General features: G+C 36.9%; 2 protein-coding genes and 1 long non-coding RNA gene across 3 annotated transcripts in view; 2 read left to right on the top strand and 1 right to left on the bottom strand.

Moving 5' to 3' along the window:
* Positions 1 to 19770, top strand: part of LOC308702321 (V-set domain-containing T-cell activation inhibitor 1-like) — a 460835-nt gene that overhangs the window by 10475 nt on the left and 430590 nt on the right. The window lies entirely within an intron of this gene.
* LOC308702322 overlaps positions 1 to 19770 on the bottom strand; it is a 56302-nt gene that overhangs the window by 19366 nt on the left and 17166 nt on the right. The window lies entirely within an intron of this gene.
* Positions 14778 to 19450, top strand: LOC308701991 (V-set domain-containing T-cell activation inhibitor 1-like). Its single transcript, XM_081384537.1, has 4 exons — positions 14778 to 14913; positions 16262 to 16302; positions 16397 to 16738; positions 16877 to 19450. The coding sequence occupies exons 1-4, from the start codon at positions 14903 to 14905 to the stop codon at positions 17062 to 17064; spliced, it is 582 nt and encodes a 193-aa protein (XP_081240663.1). The 5' UTR covers positions 14778 to 14902; the 3' UTR covers positions 17065 to 19450.

Raw genomic sequence — 19770 nt, 5'->3', positions numbered from 1 at the left:
ATTCTTTTATATTTCTTTTTTTGTTTTACTGTTACATTTAGCATAGGTTGCGTTCTTGTAGTGAAAGCAGGTCTTATCATCCGACCCTGTGACATGAATAAACCCTGATGATGGTGTTGATCTTATTAATAGCTGTTTTTTTAGGATGTTTTCATGCATATCAATATAAATCCACACAGTGTAACTACACAGGCTACACAGTGTGGTAAACTCAACTGAAGTGTTAAAGCAAAACCAGAAATATGTTCCACTGGTTGTTCACTTGACAAAAACCAATGACAAACAGAGTCTCTCACCTTTGTCTAGAGTGGAGGTTTAACCTTAAACCGAGTGCCTGTACCTTCATACATTTGTGTCTCAGTTCTCACAGTCGTCTTAAACTCTAATGGAAACAGCAGAATTGCAGTATCTCTGCTCTGTCTACTGTATATCTACACATTTATTGTCAGAGAACTTGACAAGTGTTTGAATGCTTGAAAGTTTCACACAAACCAAAGTTTATATTGGTTTGAATGTCCAGAAGATAAACTGCAGCTGTCAAATCTGTTGTTAGATATTCACCTCTGATCTTCAAAGAGTGGAGTGTTTATATAAAGATCAGATTTAAGAGTTTCCTGGCCACGGATACAAAATTTCGATGTAATAATCTCCGAGCCACTTCATTATCACTCTTACACTACTGGTTGGCAAGTAATGTTTGTGAGTGACATTCACGGATGTTACTCCATGTCGTAGACAATGAGTTCTGCACAGTTGCTGTCAATAAACATCTTCTGGACTGTTATATCTGTGTCTGAGTCTACACTGTAAAAACTAAAGGAGCCTCAAGTATCCTGTTGGATACTCAAGGAACTTCAAAATGTAATTTTGGTGCCTCAAAGCTCTTTTTCCTATAGTAGGGTTACTGGAGGAGCATTGACAATCTTTGAGGTTCTTGCTGGAACTTATGGGATCCTTTAAGCACTTTGTATTTACTTCAGAGGTTCTGGAGTCACCTTTTCATTACCATGAGACCTCGAAGTGCTTTGGGGGAAAATAGAGGAACTTAAATGCGATAAAAGGGTTATTGGAAGATCTTTTAACATTTAAGTGGTTCCTGGAAGATCTCTTATATTAAAGCCAGCATCTGGAGGAACCCAATGGTTCAGTGAGGCCCGAATTAGATTATTATTCTATTATTATTATTATTATTATCCTATTATTATTATTATTATAGGCTACTTAAGTTTGATTCAGTATACATACCCAGGTGAAAAAGACGTACTATTAAATGTATTAAAAATGTACTTGAGTGTGTTTTTAGTAGACCTACAATACAAATATAGCCTACTTTAATGCATTTTTATTATTATTATTATTATTATTATTATTACAGGCAAGTTTGATTCAGTATACATACCCAGGTGAAAAAGATGTACTATTAAATGTATTAAAAATGTACTTGAGTGTGTTTTTAGTAGACCTACAATACAAATATACTTTAATGCATTTTTAATACATTTAACAGTAACTATAGTCTTTTTCACTTGGGTAGCTTACATATATTTAGTATAGGCCTATTTTATAAAGTCATTTAAACCTTAAACAACAACACTAAATAATAATAATATTATGAAGAAGAAGAAGCAGGAGGAGAAAAGTATTATTCTGTCACGAAACTGCTGCTATTCCCAGTCTGCTGTCGTCGCTTCAGTGATGCTCGCGCTGCTCGCGCGCAACAAAGCTCAGCTGATCGTCATCAGGAAACTAAGTAACGGCTCCTCTCATCAAAGCTTCCGCCGTTTATTCGGCTCTCCATTACAAGGTTTGTAAACTCGCCAAATAAATATAAATACAGAGTCTACTCACTATATATTTAAACACACACATATATAAACTAAATTTATTATACATTACTACGTTTTTATAGTGTTTACCACTCGTTTATTGCACACACAGTATCTGGTATGAAGGTTTTAGCCGCGATGCTAACTACGTTGATCTAATGAACAAATGGAAATGATTGACTTATTGTCTTAGATTGATTTAGTTATTCAATTCAACATATTTTGTACAACTGTGTCTTCATCTGAACATTTCACATTTCAGTGGCAACATTGAATTACAGTAAGTTACCTGCACCACATGCAAGTACTTTATTACTATGAACTTTAGCTGTGTGAAGTTGTATTGTTTGACTGTGTACTTGTGTTTTTTAATCAGTTACTCTCTGAAAATCTTTTCTCATGATCTCAAATCTCATTCATGTTACTCAGAAAAATAATATCACAGGTTTGATTCACAAAAAATGCTATAGACATTTTAACTCTGAATTATAACTTCAAGTTTAGTCTTTTTCGACAAAAAAATAAATAAATAGGAAAAAGCAATTAGGCTTCAGAAGACTTGCAACACAACCCATAACACATGAGTTGTGAACTCATTGATTATTTTTAGAATCTTTTCTGGGACATTTTTGGAGCTTAACCATTTTTACATAAATTGTTGCATTGAATTGAACTAGACAAGTGTGCATAAGAATGGTTTCATGAATGATTTACACAATTGTTTTCTGCTTGTGTTTCATGCAGTGTCAGCGATCGGTGACTGGGGTTGCATTATGCCTGAGATCTGCTTTTGGGTTCCACAGACAGAAAGTCAAACAGGTTTGGAACGTCACAAGGCTGAGGAAATTATTTAAATTTCACAACTATCACTTTAATAACATTACTAACAGTAAATTTTGTACTTTGCAGGGATCTCGGTAAGCTGAAATACAAGTTTGATCAAGAATAAAAATCCTCCTGTAGACCTGAAAATCATTGAAGTGCCTGGACCATCCACCAGAAAAGAGGAAAAACAAACGGAAAACGATGCTGTACCTTTTCACTTTTCTAACTCATTAAGTACCTCACACCAACTTGGTCCCATAGTGACATTTCTGACCGTGTGAATTCATATTGAAATGACTGAATTCACCAGTGAACATTCACAGAACAACAGATCATTTTACTGTACCTTAACTCTGTTTCGGGTCGAAGCCTCTACTTCTACTTCCTCTATCTTGTTTCATGAGAATACTCAACAACCATTTATGAACACTGTTGATTCAAGTCTCACATTTAAGCTTTTCAAAAGCCATAGTGTACATTACAGTCTCCAGTCTAACGGCATCCCAGACTTAAACATTTTATGATTCAAAATAGTTGAATAACTAACCATCAGAGATTTCGGTATATAATAGAGATAAAGGTTACAGCACAATGAGTGTATATTAGCACTGTTGTTTGTTTTTGGCATCTGATCAGCTTTTGGACTTGGAAACAGTGATGTCAGACTAACCATCGGACTGAAACACAAATGTTTTAAAGTTAAGTATGATGGACATTTTTAATTAGTTCAAATGTAATTTTTTTTACATTGATTTATTTAGTGGAACATATGTGTTTCCATGCATTTTGTTGAGATGTCTTTTCTTGTTTATCTATTGTATATACATGGTTGATTATTCATGTTGCTTATGTATTATACTATTTTTTTGTGTAGTCATTGATATTAATTTGTAGTTAGCTTTTTTCCCCATGTGCATGGAAGTGTATGTATAAAAATGAATATCAAATATGTAATAAACAATTCTTATTTTGTATTTGGTTCAATTTGTTTATTATAATAGAAGTCAAAGGTAACCATAGTAACAACATGAAATTAAATATTTAAAAAAAAATGAAATTTGGTTCCTGGAGGCACCCACAGTGGTTCCACAAAGTGCCTAATATTAGAGTTCCTCAGGAAACCTGTGTGGTTCCTCAGAGAACCGGACCTTTTTAAAGGGTGCCTAGAGGATCTACAGACGGTTCCGCCGGTGTGGCAAAGTGAAGAACCCCAAAAGGTTCCTCCAGGCACCTTTTATTTTTACAGTGTACATTCAGTAACTCTGTTTTAATCTTAAGGTGCATTTGATGCATTAAGAGGGAAACCAACCCATGACTTGGTGTTGCTAAAAAACATTATTATAAAATGTGAAACCATATAATTAACTTGTTATTTTGTGGTTTAAAAAGTGTGTTGTTAATAAATGTTATCATGGTTTATTTGTTCATTGTTAGTACATGTTTATATTAAAGTGTATTTGTTAATTTTATAATAAAAACCCATTATATATCTTTATAAATGGATGAATTTGTGTTACACTGCCAGTTTCTTGACCAAATCTGTATGTTTCTGACTGAACAACTCCATCCCATAATTGATCTTTCTTCATTTAGTATTTACATTGTTAATGTATTTTCTTTATGGATAATTTCTTAAGATTAGGAAATTATTCTGTAATTATTAAAACTCAAGCATGCAAACTCACATTGTTAGACTCCAGTGCAGCGGTACGTAATTTACACAAAGAACAGTGAGACTTATGTCATTTCTTTTTAAAATAAATTTTAATCAGAATCTCTCAACCAATTTTGTTTGCCTGGTTTCGTTTGGACATTCATTGAGAATATGTTTTTTATAATAAAGTATAGAAACATTCAGAAAGAGGCTGTGTTAATGGCAGTAAATGTGAAAATACACTGCATTTTATGTCTGAATATTGAATATTTCAAGCCCTTTCTAGTTTTGAGCATAAATACCACTATATTTTGTAAATTGATACATAAAAGTAAAAGAACAATTTTCTGATGACTTAATTCAAGTATTTTTACTATAATATTTTTATTAAGACAAAAATCTTGTGTATGACATGCAAGATGGTAAAGAGTTCAGGACGCTGCATAAAAACATTTATGACTTTTACTTGGAAGAGAATTGGTATTTGAGACATTGTTTCCATCAATAGTCACACAGAATGAGCAAATGAGCAAATCTTCTGCGCTGACTGAGTCGTGCAGGTGATGAAAATGTGTTAAAGTTTAAAGATAAAGACACAATCTCCTCATTTTGTGCAGTCTGTAAAGAAAGTTAATTTGCATTTTGGACATTTTCTTCCATTTTCTCATAATTGTTAAAGCCTCATTGTCTTGTTGAACCTCACTCTACAATGTTGGGCTTGATATCCATTAGTCACACTTTCATTTTATAACACAATGGAGACATTCCCTCTCATCTCTAACGATTAAAGATTAATCACAATCATAAGATTAATAATAATATGAAAGATAAATGAATAATTGTAAAAAAATAAATAAAAAAAAAACACATGGAAAGAACCTATTAGAGGATATATGCGCATATATGAAACCTATATACAGCATATATGCACATATATGATAATATATATGCTGCATATATGCGTATATATGCCACATATAGGCAAAATTGAGGTGCATATGTGCATATACAGGCCATATATCTCCTGTATTGCTTCTTTATATCCACATATAAGCCCTATGTACATACAAGATATGTCTCCTATATAGCTCATGGCAGAATCTGGTCATTTTGTAGATCATATCTCACTTTGGCAACTGTCATACATGATGCCTAGCTCAGATAGGCACATCTATCAATTCGAAGCTCACGGAGCTGAGAAGATCAAAAAGATAACTTTTTTTTTCCAGTTTTTTGTCTTATTTTTGTTCTTGGACTATTTGATTGTTCTTAAGTAAATGAATAATGTAAATTTCTACATTTTGGGCTTTTATTTATGTTGCCTGTAGCTATGGATTTTAATAATTTTAATGATATTAATCTCATAAAGTGTTGTGTTATGCTACGCAAACATACTAGCTATCCCTGTTGCCAAGAGCGATTGTTTTATTACTAATTTAGAAAAGTAAGTGCACTAAGTAAGTAGGCTACTGGCAAAACCAGCAATGCCGGTTTGAGAGGTGGCGTCCAAACAAACCTCGCGAGAATCGTGACTTGTTTTACGGCACAACGTCACATACATCAATAACATATGAAGCAGCCTCTATGGAAGACACTAGCATGCATTTCAGACGTGAATCATGGCAGAGTCTACGGAGAAAACGAAGAAAGAGCGGTCGGAAGAGTGCAGAGATGGCTCTGCATGAGTGGTATTTACGACAGTAATGTTCAATACAAGTACTCCACAGCGACTCTAGGGGTCGCTGTTTGACAAAAACAGAAACTGCATAGTGTAAGTTACCTTTAACATGTTAAATAAAATTCTCTTTTTTTCCACAGTTGCTATAGCAACGAGCTACACTTTATGTGCATATGATTAAAAGAAAAATCATATGATCTTATTTTACTGTTGTTGCTAATGTTATATAAATGTTGTAGCCTAAATGTTTATATAAATGTTAAATAAGGTTATTTCAGCTTCATACAAAGTTTGCTTCGTACATTTAGTTTCACTGCGTTGTTAAAGAGGGCAAGCTAAAGCATTAAACTCAAATGTTTGCATGCATTTTAGACTTCCATTGTTCTTGCTCCGTCCATGTAATAACTGCGTCCTTGTGAGCCAAGTTTTTGATTTACATCAACTGCTCAGTGCTCTAGTAGCCTAATATTAATGGTATGAGTATGACCCATTTAAAATCAGAATATGAGCATAGCTCAGTCAATTACATTCACTAAAATATTGAAACGTGATACTGATTCAAAACGGTTGGGGGGGGGGGGGGGTCCATTTTGTAGTCTGGATCTTGCGACATTTAAACTGATTCTCATGTTTAAGAATCTGTCATTTGGTAAAATAACATAGCCTATAGATACGCACTTTCATGGGATTGTGTTGCCTTAAAATGCACATGTCAAGATCAGGAAAATATACATTTTCGAGATCAGATAAATTAAAATATAAACTTAGTGTAGGCTATTTACTAGTTGCCACACTGTTAAATGTCGCTGTAGATTTAGCAGCACAGTACTGTAATAACCTACAGTACAATACTGCATTTCTATATTACAGTAAAGTACCGTCATTTGCATTGTATTGTGGGTAATTTTGTTTGAGCGGGAACATTTTACAGTACATTTTAGTGTTGCTGTAACCTAGCTGTAACCTGGCTGTAAAATGCCTGGCAATAATACAGGGTTGCTGTAAACAGAGAGAGCGCGCGCCTGACTGACGTCAGACTCAACTGCAGGCAGATCGCAGCAGATCACTCGCTGGATGAATGGATCTCACTCTGCGGATATCTGGAAATTTGGTAAGTTAATTTTGAATTTTATAATAAGGTTTTAGGATTTTACACTATAGTGTACAAATGACAGTGGAAGTTTAGCCAGCGACGGTTGCAAAAACACCGTTAGTTAGATCTGCTCTTTCACCCCGCTGCTTGTCTCGACCGTCTCGACATTTTCAAATCTAACTCGAGATTTGAACAGTGAATTAACATTACCTTACGGTTTATTTCGACCAAAACAGACTTGGTGATTGTTGGAACGGTGGAAGGACAAATCGAGGTGGTTAATTAACGTTATGTGTTATACAATCGTCTGCGAGATAAAAATTACTGCATTTGACGTTAACGTTACGTTTGAAGGATCTTATGATAACAAAAATGTCTAACGTTAACTGTTATCTGTAAGGATCCTTTCCATAACATCCGAGCCCATCAGTGGTAAAAACAAGCACTTATAATAGACATAACGTACGTTATTTTGCTCAAAATGCTATATTTGCAGTCCGTTTCTCGGATGGCGAACTTGATGGTTTTATGATTTTACGAACTTTTATGATAAATACTGGACCAAATTTATTAAGTCGTTTAGACAGAAAAACACGTGAAAACACGGGTTAAAAATACTGCACTTTCCTTTGCAACGCAAAATGGGTGATTTGGTCTAATGCCTGGTTCAGATTACACGATTTTTTTTGTCTGTTACGATAGTCACTGTGTCAGATTACACGATTTTGACTCCTAAAAATCTTGTTATGTCGTGGACAAGAAACATGTCAGACTACACGTTGTTTTCCGACCAGTCATCGCGAGCCGTCTCACACACTCATTCACTCGCACATACACACGCTCACTCACATAGCCTACACGCAATCACTCTCACACACACACACACACGCTCTCTCACTCACACACTCACTCTCGCACACACACAGTCACACACACATGCTCTCTCACTCACACACTCACTCTCGCGCACACACAGTCACACACACATGCTCTCTCACTCACACACTCACAGTCACACACTCGCGAACACACACTCTCTCACTCACTCACTCACTCGCGCACCGTCGTCGTGGAGGACCGTTAAAAAATTAAACATGCTAGTCTTTTTGTCGTGATGTCGTGAAGCATCGCAGACGCGACGTAGGTTGTCGCCCACTATGACACACTATACGAGATGAAACGATCGAATCTTGCGTCCCGACGCCCGTTGTCGTTTGCGAATCCCCACGACACCCTACGTCAAATGGATCGTGCCAAAATCGGGCTAAAATCGTGTAATCTGAACCAGGCATAAGAGAGTTTGGCTATTGGTACCAGTTTAGCCTTTTATTTCATTTCTATTATTTAGGCTGGAGACCCATTTCTGTAGCATTGTGATTTGTAATGACAAATAATGATTACTATAATAATTAAAAATATAAATAAAGGTGTAAATTGATCAATAAAAAAAACTATCAGAGTTAATAATGATCTATTAGGCAACAAAGACAAGTAAAATGCATGCCCAAAAAGCAAGTTAGAATATTTAGAGAGGTCAAGTGAAGCTTAAATGAAGCTTATTTTTGTTAACCTAGATGTATTGTAAGCAGATGTATGAAATATATGTCCTCAACAAGAAACATAACAGTTAACTGAATAATATGTATTTTGATTTCTTACAGCTGTACGTGTGGGACGTGGGAATTTTATTTGCAGCCTGGGAAGGAGTTTTCTGTAAGTATTAGCCATGTTAATACAATGTTTTAAACTTAAAGTTTTAAAATCTAAAGGTTACATTTTTATTTTTATTTTTTTAATTGGCTGTTTTTTTAATTTTTGTTATTTCTACAAAATTTTATTTTACAATTGATCTCTTACACTGTCTGCTCATCTTTATTGGTGCTGTGGATAACAGGATTTGTCATACGTGTTTTTGTGTGTCATGTCTTTTTCAGTTTTGGTCACCGCCAGGTTCCAGTACCACCTCAAAGTCCCAACCAAATTTTAAAGTGTGTCCATCTACAGCTGCAAGTCATGCAGTTTCTCAACCTCTCACGCCGACTTTTTGGAACTTCAGCTTATTCACCGTATCCCCCAGAGTTAGATAAGTGAAGTCCATACATACCCTTTTCATCTCCGTGCGTGCTGTAACTCTGTCTGACGCACCCACCGCTAGCCTAGCTTAACACAAAGACTGAAGGTAAATGTCTCCAGCTAGCATACTGCTCCCAATAAGTGACAAAACAACGGCAACATTTTCCTATTTACATGTTGTGATTTGTATAGTCGTCACAGCGTGTACAAATAACAAGGTCACATGAGACACAACCATCTTCTAACCGTACACATACTGAGAACTATATTCTCGTAGGCGAATGACTACTACTTGGGCGGAGTGATTAGCGCAACACTCTGAGCGAACTATCTGCTCCTCACCACAGGTGCTGCGAGTACATCACTCCGCAGAAGTAGCAGTGCTTCGCCTTCTGAGAATATAGTTCCCAGTATGTGTACAGTTGGAAGATGGTTGTGTCTCATGTGTCCTTGTTATTTGTACACGCTGTGACTTTACAAATCACAACATGTAAATAGGAAAATGTTGGCGTTATTTTGTCACTTATTGCGAGCAGTATGCTAGCTGGAGCCTAGCTTAGCACAAAGACTGGAGGTAAACTACGGTGGCCGAGAAGGGTCACAACACATACAAACGCCACAACAACTTCATATTCAGAAAACAACTTCGTCGATTTCACATCACGTACGCTGCAAATATTCACAGCACGAGCAAATAGGGAAACGAACTGCAAACTGCAAAGACACAACGGAAATGTTTCCAGGGGGGCCTTGATCAGTGACGGACCCGCATCCATCTGGTTGTCCTCGCGATATCTGAATGTGCGCTTTTGTTGTCTACAAGTCTGTCATAATAAAAGAGAAACACTTACCTCTTGCTCTTGTAGACATAGACAACAAAAGCGCACATTCAGATAGCGCGAGGACAACCAGATGGATGCGGGTCCGTCACTGATCAAGGCCCCCCTGGAAACATTTCCGTTGTGTCTTTGCAGTTTGCAGTTCGTTTCCCTATTTGCTCGTGCTGTGAATATTTGCAGCGTACGTGATGTGAAATCGACGAAGCTGTTTTCTGAATATGAAGTTGTTGTGGCGTTTGTATGTGTTGTGACCCTTCTCGGCCACCGTAGTTTACCTCCAGTCTTTGTGCTAAGCTAGGCTAGCGGTGGGTGCGTCAAACAGAGTTACAGCACGCACGGAGATAAGAAGGGTGTGTGTGGACTCATCTAACTCTGGGGGATACAGTGAATAAGCTGAAGTCCCAAAAAGTCGGCGTGTTCCTTTAACTATCCCTTTAAAAGCTGTTTACCTGTAAAGTGTTGGTGTACTGGACATGTAGTGTTCCTAAATGAAATGTTTTTTCACAAATACACAATAGTGTAATTGATTAATAAAAAATGTTTTTGACAATAACATTGTTTGGATTGATTGATTTGCAGTTATTCTGAAGTTGCAGTATAATATTATTACCTGTAAATGTATATACTATAATAACTCAATATTATATAAATATAATATTATCATTATTAGTAATTTGAAAATTATAAAATTTAGCAATAATGTATCAATATAGATTTTACAGTACAATACTGTACAATTAATTACAGCAGAAACAGAAACATTACAAGAATACAGTAAAAATACAGTAAAGTACTGTTTTGTAGTTTACAGTACTGATATTGTGTACTGTAAAGTAAATGACAGTAAAGTTGCTGTAAATCAAAATACAGTAACTTGCTGGCCACCGTGCTGCCAGTACTGTACTGTAAAAATACAAGAAAATCGTTAACAGTGCATATCAACTAGAGATGGGCTCTTTTGGCTCGATCGGCTCCCTAAGAGCCGGCTCTTAAGGCTCCCTAATGGCTCTTCATTTAGTAGGCCTATCACTCTGAGCTTTCTATTTTAGCCCAATTTAGCAATTGTGAATAATTTGTGTGTTGGTAAGCAATTTTTTATTCAGTATTTTCATAAAAGCCTTATTTCTTATGCATTTTTTCATTACAAAAAATACAGATTTACTATTATTTAACATTTGAATAAATTTTTAATTATACAACTGAAAACAGAACCATAGCAAACAAATCATATAAATAAAGGCAAAAGTCTTAGCATTAGCATTTAAATCCGACTCCCCCACCTCTCTCTGTCACCTGGCCTGTACCACTACACTCGCAATCTTCGGAGATTGTGTCCCCCTTCCTTTCACATAATGGTATGATCCTAGTCTGTCCTCCCATGTGATTGGCCGCATAATGTGCCCATCCAAATAAAGTCACGACCCAAATAAAGATTCGGCTCTCAACGACGGGAGTCGGCTCTTATCATTCGCTACAAAGAATCAGCTAGATGAAATCTCTGTTTTTGGTGTTTATTTTAAATTAGACAAATCTGATATTATTTTAATCTCCAATATGTTATTTAACAGTTGATATAGTTCTTTAATGCTGATCTAACCAGCAAAAGACACTAGCAGGGTTTAGTTGCGCAAGGTGGGGTACGTTTCACTGCGTTACAATGAGCCCCTAATAGATGCTATTCTACTCTTATGAATTCTATTGAGAAAACATGACAAAAGGTGAATAAAGACTGAGAGTAAATGTTCAGAAATTATTAATTATTATTATGTTTTGAACTAAATTGTATAGCTGTGTTTTCCAGTGTGTTCGTTGTCAAACTCAAAAATAATTTTATTTTTAAATATAAAAAAATGCCATTATTTTATATGAAAAAGTTAATAATTGTATTTTATTGAGAAAACATTTTAGTTTGTCTTGTATATTTTCTTATTAGATCAGATAGCATTTAAAGCTGTCATATGGTCATGTTACAATGTGCCCCTCACATGTTCCAATGTACCCCAACTATGGGGCATGTTGTCACATTTCACTTCCATTCTTTCGGGGTATATCAAGAAAAAAGTGTATACTGTATTAATAAAACAAAAACACATAATTGTACAAGACGTGGGAAATGAATGTAGGAAAAAATAAATACTCTGAACCCTAAGTAGATTTACACAAACTGAGAAAGTCAAAAAATGTTAGGTTGTGCCCCGTACTCCCCTACCACATTTTAATTATACTCTAATTATAATTAATAAAAAAATCTAAAAATGTACTCAAGTACTGTAACGAAAGTATTTGTCATTTGTTGCTTTCCACCTCTGCTCAGTTTGCAGAGGTGTGTCACATCACATGATGCCAGTGTTTAATGCTTTACACTCACTAAGGTGTGGTGTTACTGTGGAAACCCTGGTACCAGGATGCTGGAGTTATAAACACTGAAAAGAGAAAAATCCATTTATTTAGCAAATTCTGCTGCAGTTTTAATATTAGCAAACATAAAATCATATAAATAAACCAAAAACATTTAAGAATACCAAAAAACATACAGATACAATCCATCATAGGAGGATAATCGGGCCCTTTCTGACCTATTAATGAAGCTCTTTTTATTACAGAGGATAAGCATGAATGGATGGACAGGTTGATGGAGTTAAAATATATCTTGCTATTTATAATGACTGAACAATTAGGAACAATGAGGTGCCAATAATCACACACATTTTAGGATTCAGGTTTTCAGACTATGCCATTTACCCACTTAATTCAGTGAAGTGTGTTTATTTTGCTAATTAATAATAAAAGTATAAACCTCATTTTCTGGCCAATCTTATGAAAATTTTTTTATGAGAGTTAGTTGACATCAGAGCCATATAGAGAGAGAGTTGCGACAACGGAAGTTCAAAATGCTTAGTTGTCACGTGATTCGCGTAGACCTCAGATAGTTCCAGGAAGTGCTTCGTAATCAACTAGCATGCTTTAAAACACAAGTTTATTTGATTCAGATGTACTGATAATATACAATCTTATTCTTTAAACGTCTTACCTTTTAAAAGTGCATCACAAATGGTCTGTTCTACCGCTCTGCTGTTACTTCCGGGAACTATTGAGAGGCTCTACGAGCCGCCATTGCTGTAAAAAAAGCGTTCCATTGTAGTCAATGGAGTTGTCGCAACTCTCTCTCTATATGGCTCTGGTTGACATGTAGGTGCAATATTACTAAACAGAATGACTAAAGGGGACTATCAAAATAACCATTTTTTACTTGGACGTGTGGCGGCAGTTCAGAGATTAAAAGTCAGGTGAGTAGTGCTAAAAGGTTAATGCAATATTGAATTTAGGAGAAGAGGGACACAAACTCCTCTTTTAGTTCTGGTTTCAGATATAGAACCAGGTCTCCAGCGTGGGAGTCAGGTGCTCACAAGTAGGCTAAAGACTACTGCCTCTAGCGTCAGTCGCTAGAGCGCCTCTTTAGATCAGGGGAGTGAGGTTTTACTCCCACAGCAACTAGCTTGTCTATGTTACATATCTGGCACTCACAGAAACCGAAAATCTCAAAAACCGAAAACCTTGTAACAACGACAATGCAGGTAAGTTCCAGGGCAGGTACGAGAAGGAGAGCGAGATCAAGAAAAAAAGAATGGACTTGGGCTGCATGGCTTTGTTAAGACACAAGTCATGGCGAAGTCTCAGAAGGCGAAGCACTGCTACTTCTGCGGGGTGATTTACTCTGAGCGAACTCTCTGCTCCTCACCACGGGGCTTCTCAGGTGCTGCGAGCAAATCACTCCGCCCAAATAGCAGTGCTTCGCCTTCTGAGACTATAGTTCCCAGTATACGGTTAGAATATGGCTGTCTCATGTGACCTTGTTATTTGTACACGCTGTGACTATACAAATCACAACATGTAAATAGGAAAATGTTGGCGTTATTTTGTCACTTATTGGGAGCAGTATGCTAGCTGGAGCCGTTTACCTCCAGTCTTTGTGCTAAGCTATGCTAGCGGTCAGACAGAGTTACGGCACGCACGGAGACGAGAAAGGTATGTATGGACTTATCTAACTCTGGGAGATACAGTGAATAAGCTAAAGTCCCCAAAAGTCGGCGTGTTCCAGCTAGTTATACTCGACGCGTCCGCACGAGCGCGAAGGTGCGCGCGGCAAAAATGACATCATTGTGGTGTGGGCGGTCATGCGTGTTGAGCACAAGAATCCATTTCGCTTGGTGGTGTGCACGGCTTTTTTTGTAACAGCGCTCTCGGCTCCGCATCTGAAGACGAACGACTTCGAGTCGAATCTGGCCGTTTGCATACATGTCTAAATTTGTTGCCTGTCGTTTCACAGACTAGTGCAACGGCGAGCGCGTCTGCGGAGACTCGCGCTGCGGAGCCAGGCTAAAATCTAAACAAGGCTCTACTGTGCGTTGCGCATAGGCCTAGTAGCCTAGGCTTGTTCGACTTGAACCGGCGCTGCACAGACCGATCGGTGAATGACATCAAAGTACATGTACTACAAGTAGCCTACTATATACTTTTGAATTGCTCTCGCGGTAGTTTGATGTCATACATGGTCTGTGCAGCGCCGGTTCAAGTCGAACAAGCCTTTTTTATGTGTCACATATATACATAGTTAATGTTACTGGGAAGTTTTTTTTTCTAATAAGACGCTCTAAAATAAATTTTAATTAATCAGAAAAAAATAAATAAAAAAATGTGAAAGAATATTTATGGAAAAGGCTAAATGGCTATTTTGCGTTTCCGATTCCATCCTGACTTTTATTATATTTAGCCATTTTTTTGGGGGGGGGGCGCGCGCCTTTATGACGACGTCCGCTCGAGAACCCGGAAAGGAGAGTCTGGGGTCGACACTTTCTTTTTCGGACAAAGTAGCTTTTCAGAAATTATTTAAAATATAGGTTATATCTGGGCACCATGATTATCGGGTATGTTTAAAATTGTATGCATTAATGATGGTTTGATTACTTAGCGAGTTTCAGGTTTTTACGTTGTTTGATTTGGCAATTAGCATTAGCATTCTTTCGTTTTGGTGCATGTTGTGCAGTTATTTTTATTTCATAGTAATTTGATGGATCGAGTATTACAGTGCATTCAAAGATTTTACCAATAAATGTGTTAGCTGAGAAGGATTTGTATGCAGGTGTGTGTATATCAGTCTACATTATTCATCAGGGGCCGGTTGCACCAGCTGTGCATAAGTTACAACTTAGCCTAGTTTTGACGTAAATGGACACTTTACGGAGAGCTTACGACCTACTAGCTACGTTCTGCCTTACGAACAAATGGTGTAACGGAATAAAGTACAGAGTTGCAAACTAGCTAGTAGTTAGTTACTAAGCCTCTAGTGTGAACTTTACGTTCCAATTTAAGAAAGAACTAACGTTAGTTTGGGACTGCTATTTAATATCTTGACCTCATAGGTCTACTGTTTATTTACCAGTATTAGTCATGTTCTTAAAATGTATTTATGTTAAGTAAAGGGGGACAGTACTTGTGTGTGTGTCAGCAATTTTTGTGTAAACAAATTTATTATAATAGGCCTATAATTCCTAAAAAAAGTGGGTTGTGGCTTGATGACCATGGGGAAATGTGGGACCCATGGCCAAATGAGTTGAGAACCACTGGTATAAAGCTATTCAAAACATCATTCGATATAAATTGTGATAATCGTAATTAAAAATCGCAATTACAATTTCAAAGTAATAATCGACAATTATGATTTTTGTCATAATCGTGCAGACCTACACCAAGGATAACTATAACAATAAAAATAAAGATATAGTCTTAAAACTTTTTCTAAATATAAAAGAATAGTAGAGTCCACACAACTATAACAGCACAGACAAACAATTTCGTTGGAATCACTTTCAGAACGATGTAATTCCAACTGATGAAGGTTAAAAAACATTGACAATCAATCAGAACCCATCCTACTTTAAGAGCTTGAGCATTTAAAGTCCCAGACGACAAAAATGCAGTGTGCGCTTAGAATAAACAGAATGTTATTATCCGCTGGTGTGGAGAGGATGCTAATATTGTTATCGTTATACTTAGGCTAAATCATGGTGTAAAGGGACATTTAGAGTTAAAAGACTTTGACAAAACCAAACCTCAATTTTGTTCTAAGCATTCATTTCCATCATGCTTTTAGTTTGTGCATCACAGCAATGATTACTGGTGATCAGTTCTGCTCATCTTAAACTGTTGCCAATGTCATGCTCTTCTGTTTGAGATTAAGGAAGTTAAAGGAACTTTTTTGTTCTGTTTCTACAGTTCTTGTTTCATCTGTGTTTTTGCGGTGCTGATTAACAAAGGTGAGAACAAACTTCATTTGAAAGATAAATTCATGCCACATGTGTAAATGTCAGATTGTGTGTTTACAATTACACACTATTTCTGTGATTTCAGGGTCTCTGCAGAAGAATGGATCAACAGTAAAGGCTGTTATTGGTGGTTTTGCAGTCCTGCCGTGTTCTTACACTGAACATGATCTTAAACTTCAAGACATTGATGTGCTTTGGCGACACAACGACAGTGAGACTGTTTATGATTTAATTAAAGGTCAAGATTCCTTTACAGGACAAAACCAACGATACAAGAACAGAACTGAAACTTTCTCTAAACAGTATCTGAACGGAAACTTCTCTCTCAAACTCATCAATCTTCAGTACACTGATGCAGGGGAGTTCACCTGCTTTATCACACACCCATCTTATCCTAAACAGGAGATTGTTCAGCTGCTTATTAACGGTACGTAATAATTATTAATTTATGATTGAAGGTTTTAAAAACAGCCTGAATGCTGCTGTATACAAATTATAGACAGATTTGTTTTCTTTATCACAGTACTGTAATGATGTTTTGATGATGAATGTTTTTTTTTTACAGAATCAACTGAACAAGAAAACAAAGGACCAGAAACACAACCATTCCAGAATAATATAACATTGATCAGTGTATTGATCAGTGTTTGCATTTTAACTGTATTAGTTGTGGCTGTAATAGTCTTAAAGTTTTTCAAGGGAAAAATAACTCGACGGCCCATATATAGAGAACAGTGGCAAAGTGACAGTTAAAAAGTTTTAACAGACTAATTTTCTCTAATTTTCAGACTATATTGTAATGGCGCTTTTCCACTGCGTGGTATGGCATGGCTCGGCTCGGCTCGCTTAGGCTCAGTTTGCTTTTCCACTGCAGTTTAGTACCGCTTCAAAGTGGGTGCGATCAGGGGCGGATTGGCAATCGGGAATCCCGGGAACAATCCCGAACGGCCGGTCCATTTCAGGCCGAACCGGCCAGTGGGTAAAACATTTTTTTTTAAAATGATTAGCTACCGTACCGGCCTGGCCGGCCGCTCAGCGCAGCGGAACGCTGTGTGTGTGTTTCAGACCGGGCCAAACTAATACTTCCAATCTTGAGGGGGGATATGAGCGACCCCTCCCAACTTGGACTGATCCTCGTTTTTCCTGACATCCGATTGGCTCAAAGGCGCGGGCGCCGATCAAAGGAGTTTACTTTTGGTTAGGTTTGGGTTTGTGTGAATGCAACAGAGAGACAGACGGTAAGAATGGCGAAAAGAAGGAAAGAAGAGAAAGAAATGGGTGGGGCCGAAAAAATACGAATGAAAAAAAAATTACTGTCATTGGATTAATATTATAACTATTATTATGTAGTAGGTGTAATGTAAATAGACACTGTAACTAAAAGAGGTTTGAATTTTACTGTTTAATTTGCACACTGAATATGGGTTGGAGCTTTTAATTTTGAACTTTTAAAGTGCACCAGATTGATGAATTTAACATTAAAATGCACAAAATTTTCTCACGGGGGGGCATGCCCCCGAACCCCCCTAGGAGGACCGAGGTCCACCCATTACAGTTTTAACAAAAATCATGTAAGAAACACTTGTATTGCTATACCAATGCAGATTAAAGCTTGTTTTAGGATTCAACACTGTGAAGTATAGTTCGACCGTATTAATAAATGTCACATTTTACTTATATCATCTGTTAACTCTCACTCGTTCCTATACTCACTTATTACATGACATTAGTGGTTTTAATGAATAGGAGTTGGTATGCATATAATTAAGGGCATGCAAAGATGGGTGGTGTTTATGATCATATAGTGGGCCGGTCTGGGCCAAAATGCCCGGGCCGATTTTTTGTCCCAGTCCAGCCCTGGGTGCGATTATATAGACTGATCGTTAAAGTTGCAGAAAAACGTTTTCATTCCTGGTCGCAATATCAGGCTCTCGCTGGATCCGCTCCTCGGCTACCAACAAGAGGAACGTCTACACCCTGTCTACTGACCAATCACCACGATTCAGCCATTTATTTTTTCAAGTTTATTTTTAAAAAATTTTCCAGCAAGTCATTTAATAAAAATTGTGCAAACAAATAATACTGCGGTGGCGAGTGCTGAACTATTTAAATCTAGCAGGTTTGATGTCTCGTGTTGCAAATCCAATGACGCTGGTAGTAACGATTCTCTCTGACCAATCAGTGATCTGCAGTGTTTTCACGTCTCATTTTACGTGTCACGCCAAAGTGAGCTGAACCGAACTGTACTATGCAGTGGAAAAGTGCCATAAGATAAATGTTCAACTTTCAGTGGCCTATTTCACACTGCAAGCATCAGCGGTGTTTGTAGCAATTTCCTGCCGTGTCATACATAATCGCATTTTCTGCTGATGTGCAGCATAAGCATGCTGCACTCATGCTTAGTGTTTTGTGCTGTTACACTCTTTGTGCACTGCTTGTTCTTATTGTATAACAGAGAGAGATCTTGAAACACCGAAGCAGGAACATATTTTGCTGTCAATCCTGCCGATATGTTACTGCCTTGAAAGTGTTCTTTCTTCATGTTGTGTTAATTTTTCAGCCAAATGCACAGTAAAATATGGGTTGAGATTGTTATACGGCTCTGCAGACTGATGTCAGAAAAGCATATTTATTTGCCTGATCTGCTCTACTCTGGTCTGATGGGGAGATTACAATACAGATTTATGAGAAGTTACAATATGTCTGTCCATTAAAACATGTTATGTCTTAAAGGGATAGTTCACCCAAAAATCCAAATTCTGTCATCATTTACTCACCCTCAAGTTGTTCCAAACCTGTATGAGTTTCTCTCTTCTGCTGAACACAAAAGAAGATTTTTTAAAGAATGTGGGTAACCAGAGAGTTGACGGACCCCATTGACTTCCAAGGGGAAAAAAATTATATGGAAGTCGATGGCTACCGTCAACTGTCTGGTCTTTAAAATATCTTCTTTTGTGTTCTCATAACTCATACAGGTTTGGAGCAACATTAGGGTGAGTAAATGATGACAGAATTTCCATTTTTGGGTGAACTATCCCTTTAATGAGAATGTTAAAAAGCCCCTTTGTTTGGATGGTGTTACTGATGTCATTAATATTCTAATAATAATAAAGTCAACACATTTCAATGCGTGAACAGTTTTACTAAATCTCATCCTTTTGTAAGTTTTCATAGAAAGTATTATGAACCCCTCTCTTCCCCTACACTGCGTTACTCCCAAACCCAATATGTCATCTTAATAATATTTACAATATTTAAGCCTTTTTAGTGTCTTAAGAATGTACAATATGCTTTTGGATTTGTCAGACAGATCACTTAACTGGATATTGTCATCTCTAAGAACTTAAAGAACTGAAACTAAGTCAGTGGTTACATAAAAACTACTCACAAGGGCAGAATTGGCTGATGTTTATGTTTTATTGAAAAATCTAAGACACATTACATTACACAATTATGAAT

The sequence above is a fragment of the Scardinius erythrophthalmus genome (genome assembly GCF_964197995.2).
Source record: "Scardinius erythrophthalmus genome assembly, chromosome: 14".
NCBI classification, from domain to species: Eukaryota; Metazoa; Chordata; class Actinopteri; order Cypriniformes; family Leuciscidae; genus Scardinius; species Scardinius erythrophthalmus.
The sequence above is the reverse complement of the archived record's forward strand: the minus strand, read 5'-3'. Positions and strand labels throughout refer to the sequence as shown.

Coding starts and splice junctions, on each gene's coding strand:
- LOC308701991 (XM_081384537.1), top strand. Junction 16,303..16,396: donor TGCGGTGCTGATTAACAAAG/GTGAGAACAAAC, acceptor CTGTGATTTCAG/GGTCTCTGCAGAAGAATGGA. Junction 16,739..16,876: donor TGTTCAGCTGCTTATTAACG/GTACGTAATAAT, acceptor TTTTTTTTACAG/AATCAACTGAACAAGAAAAC.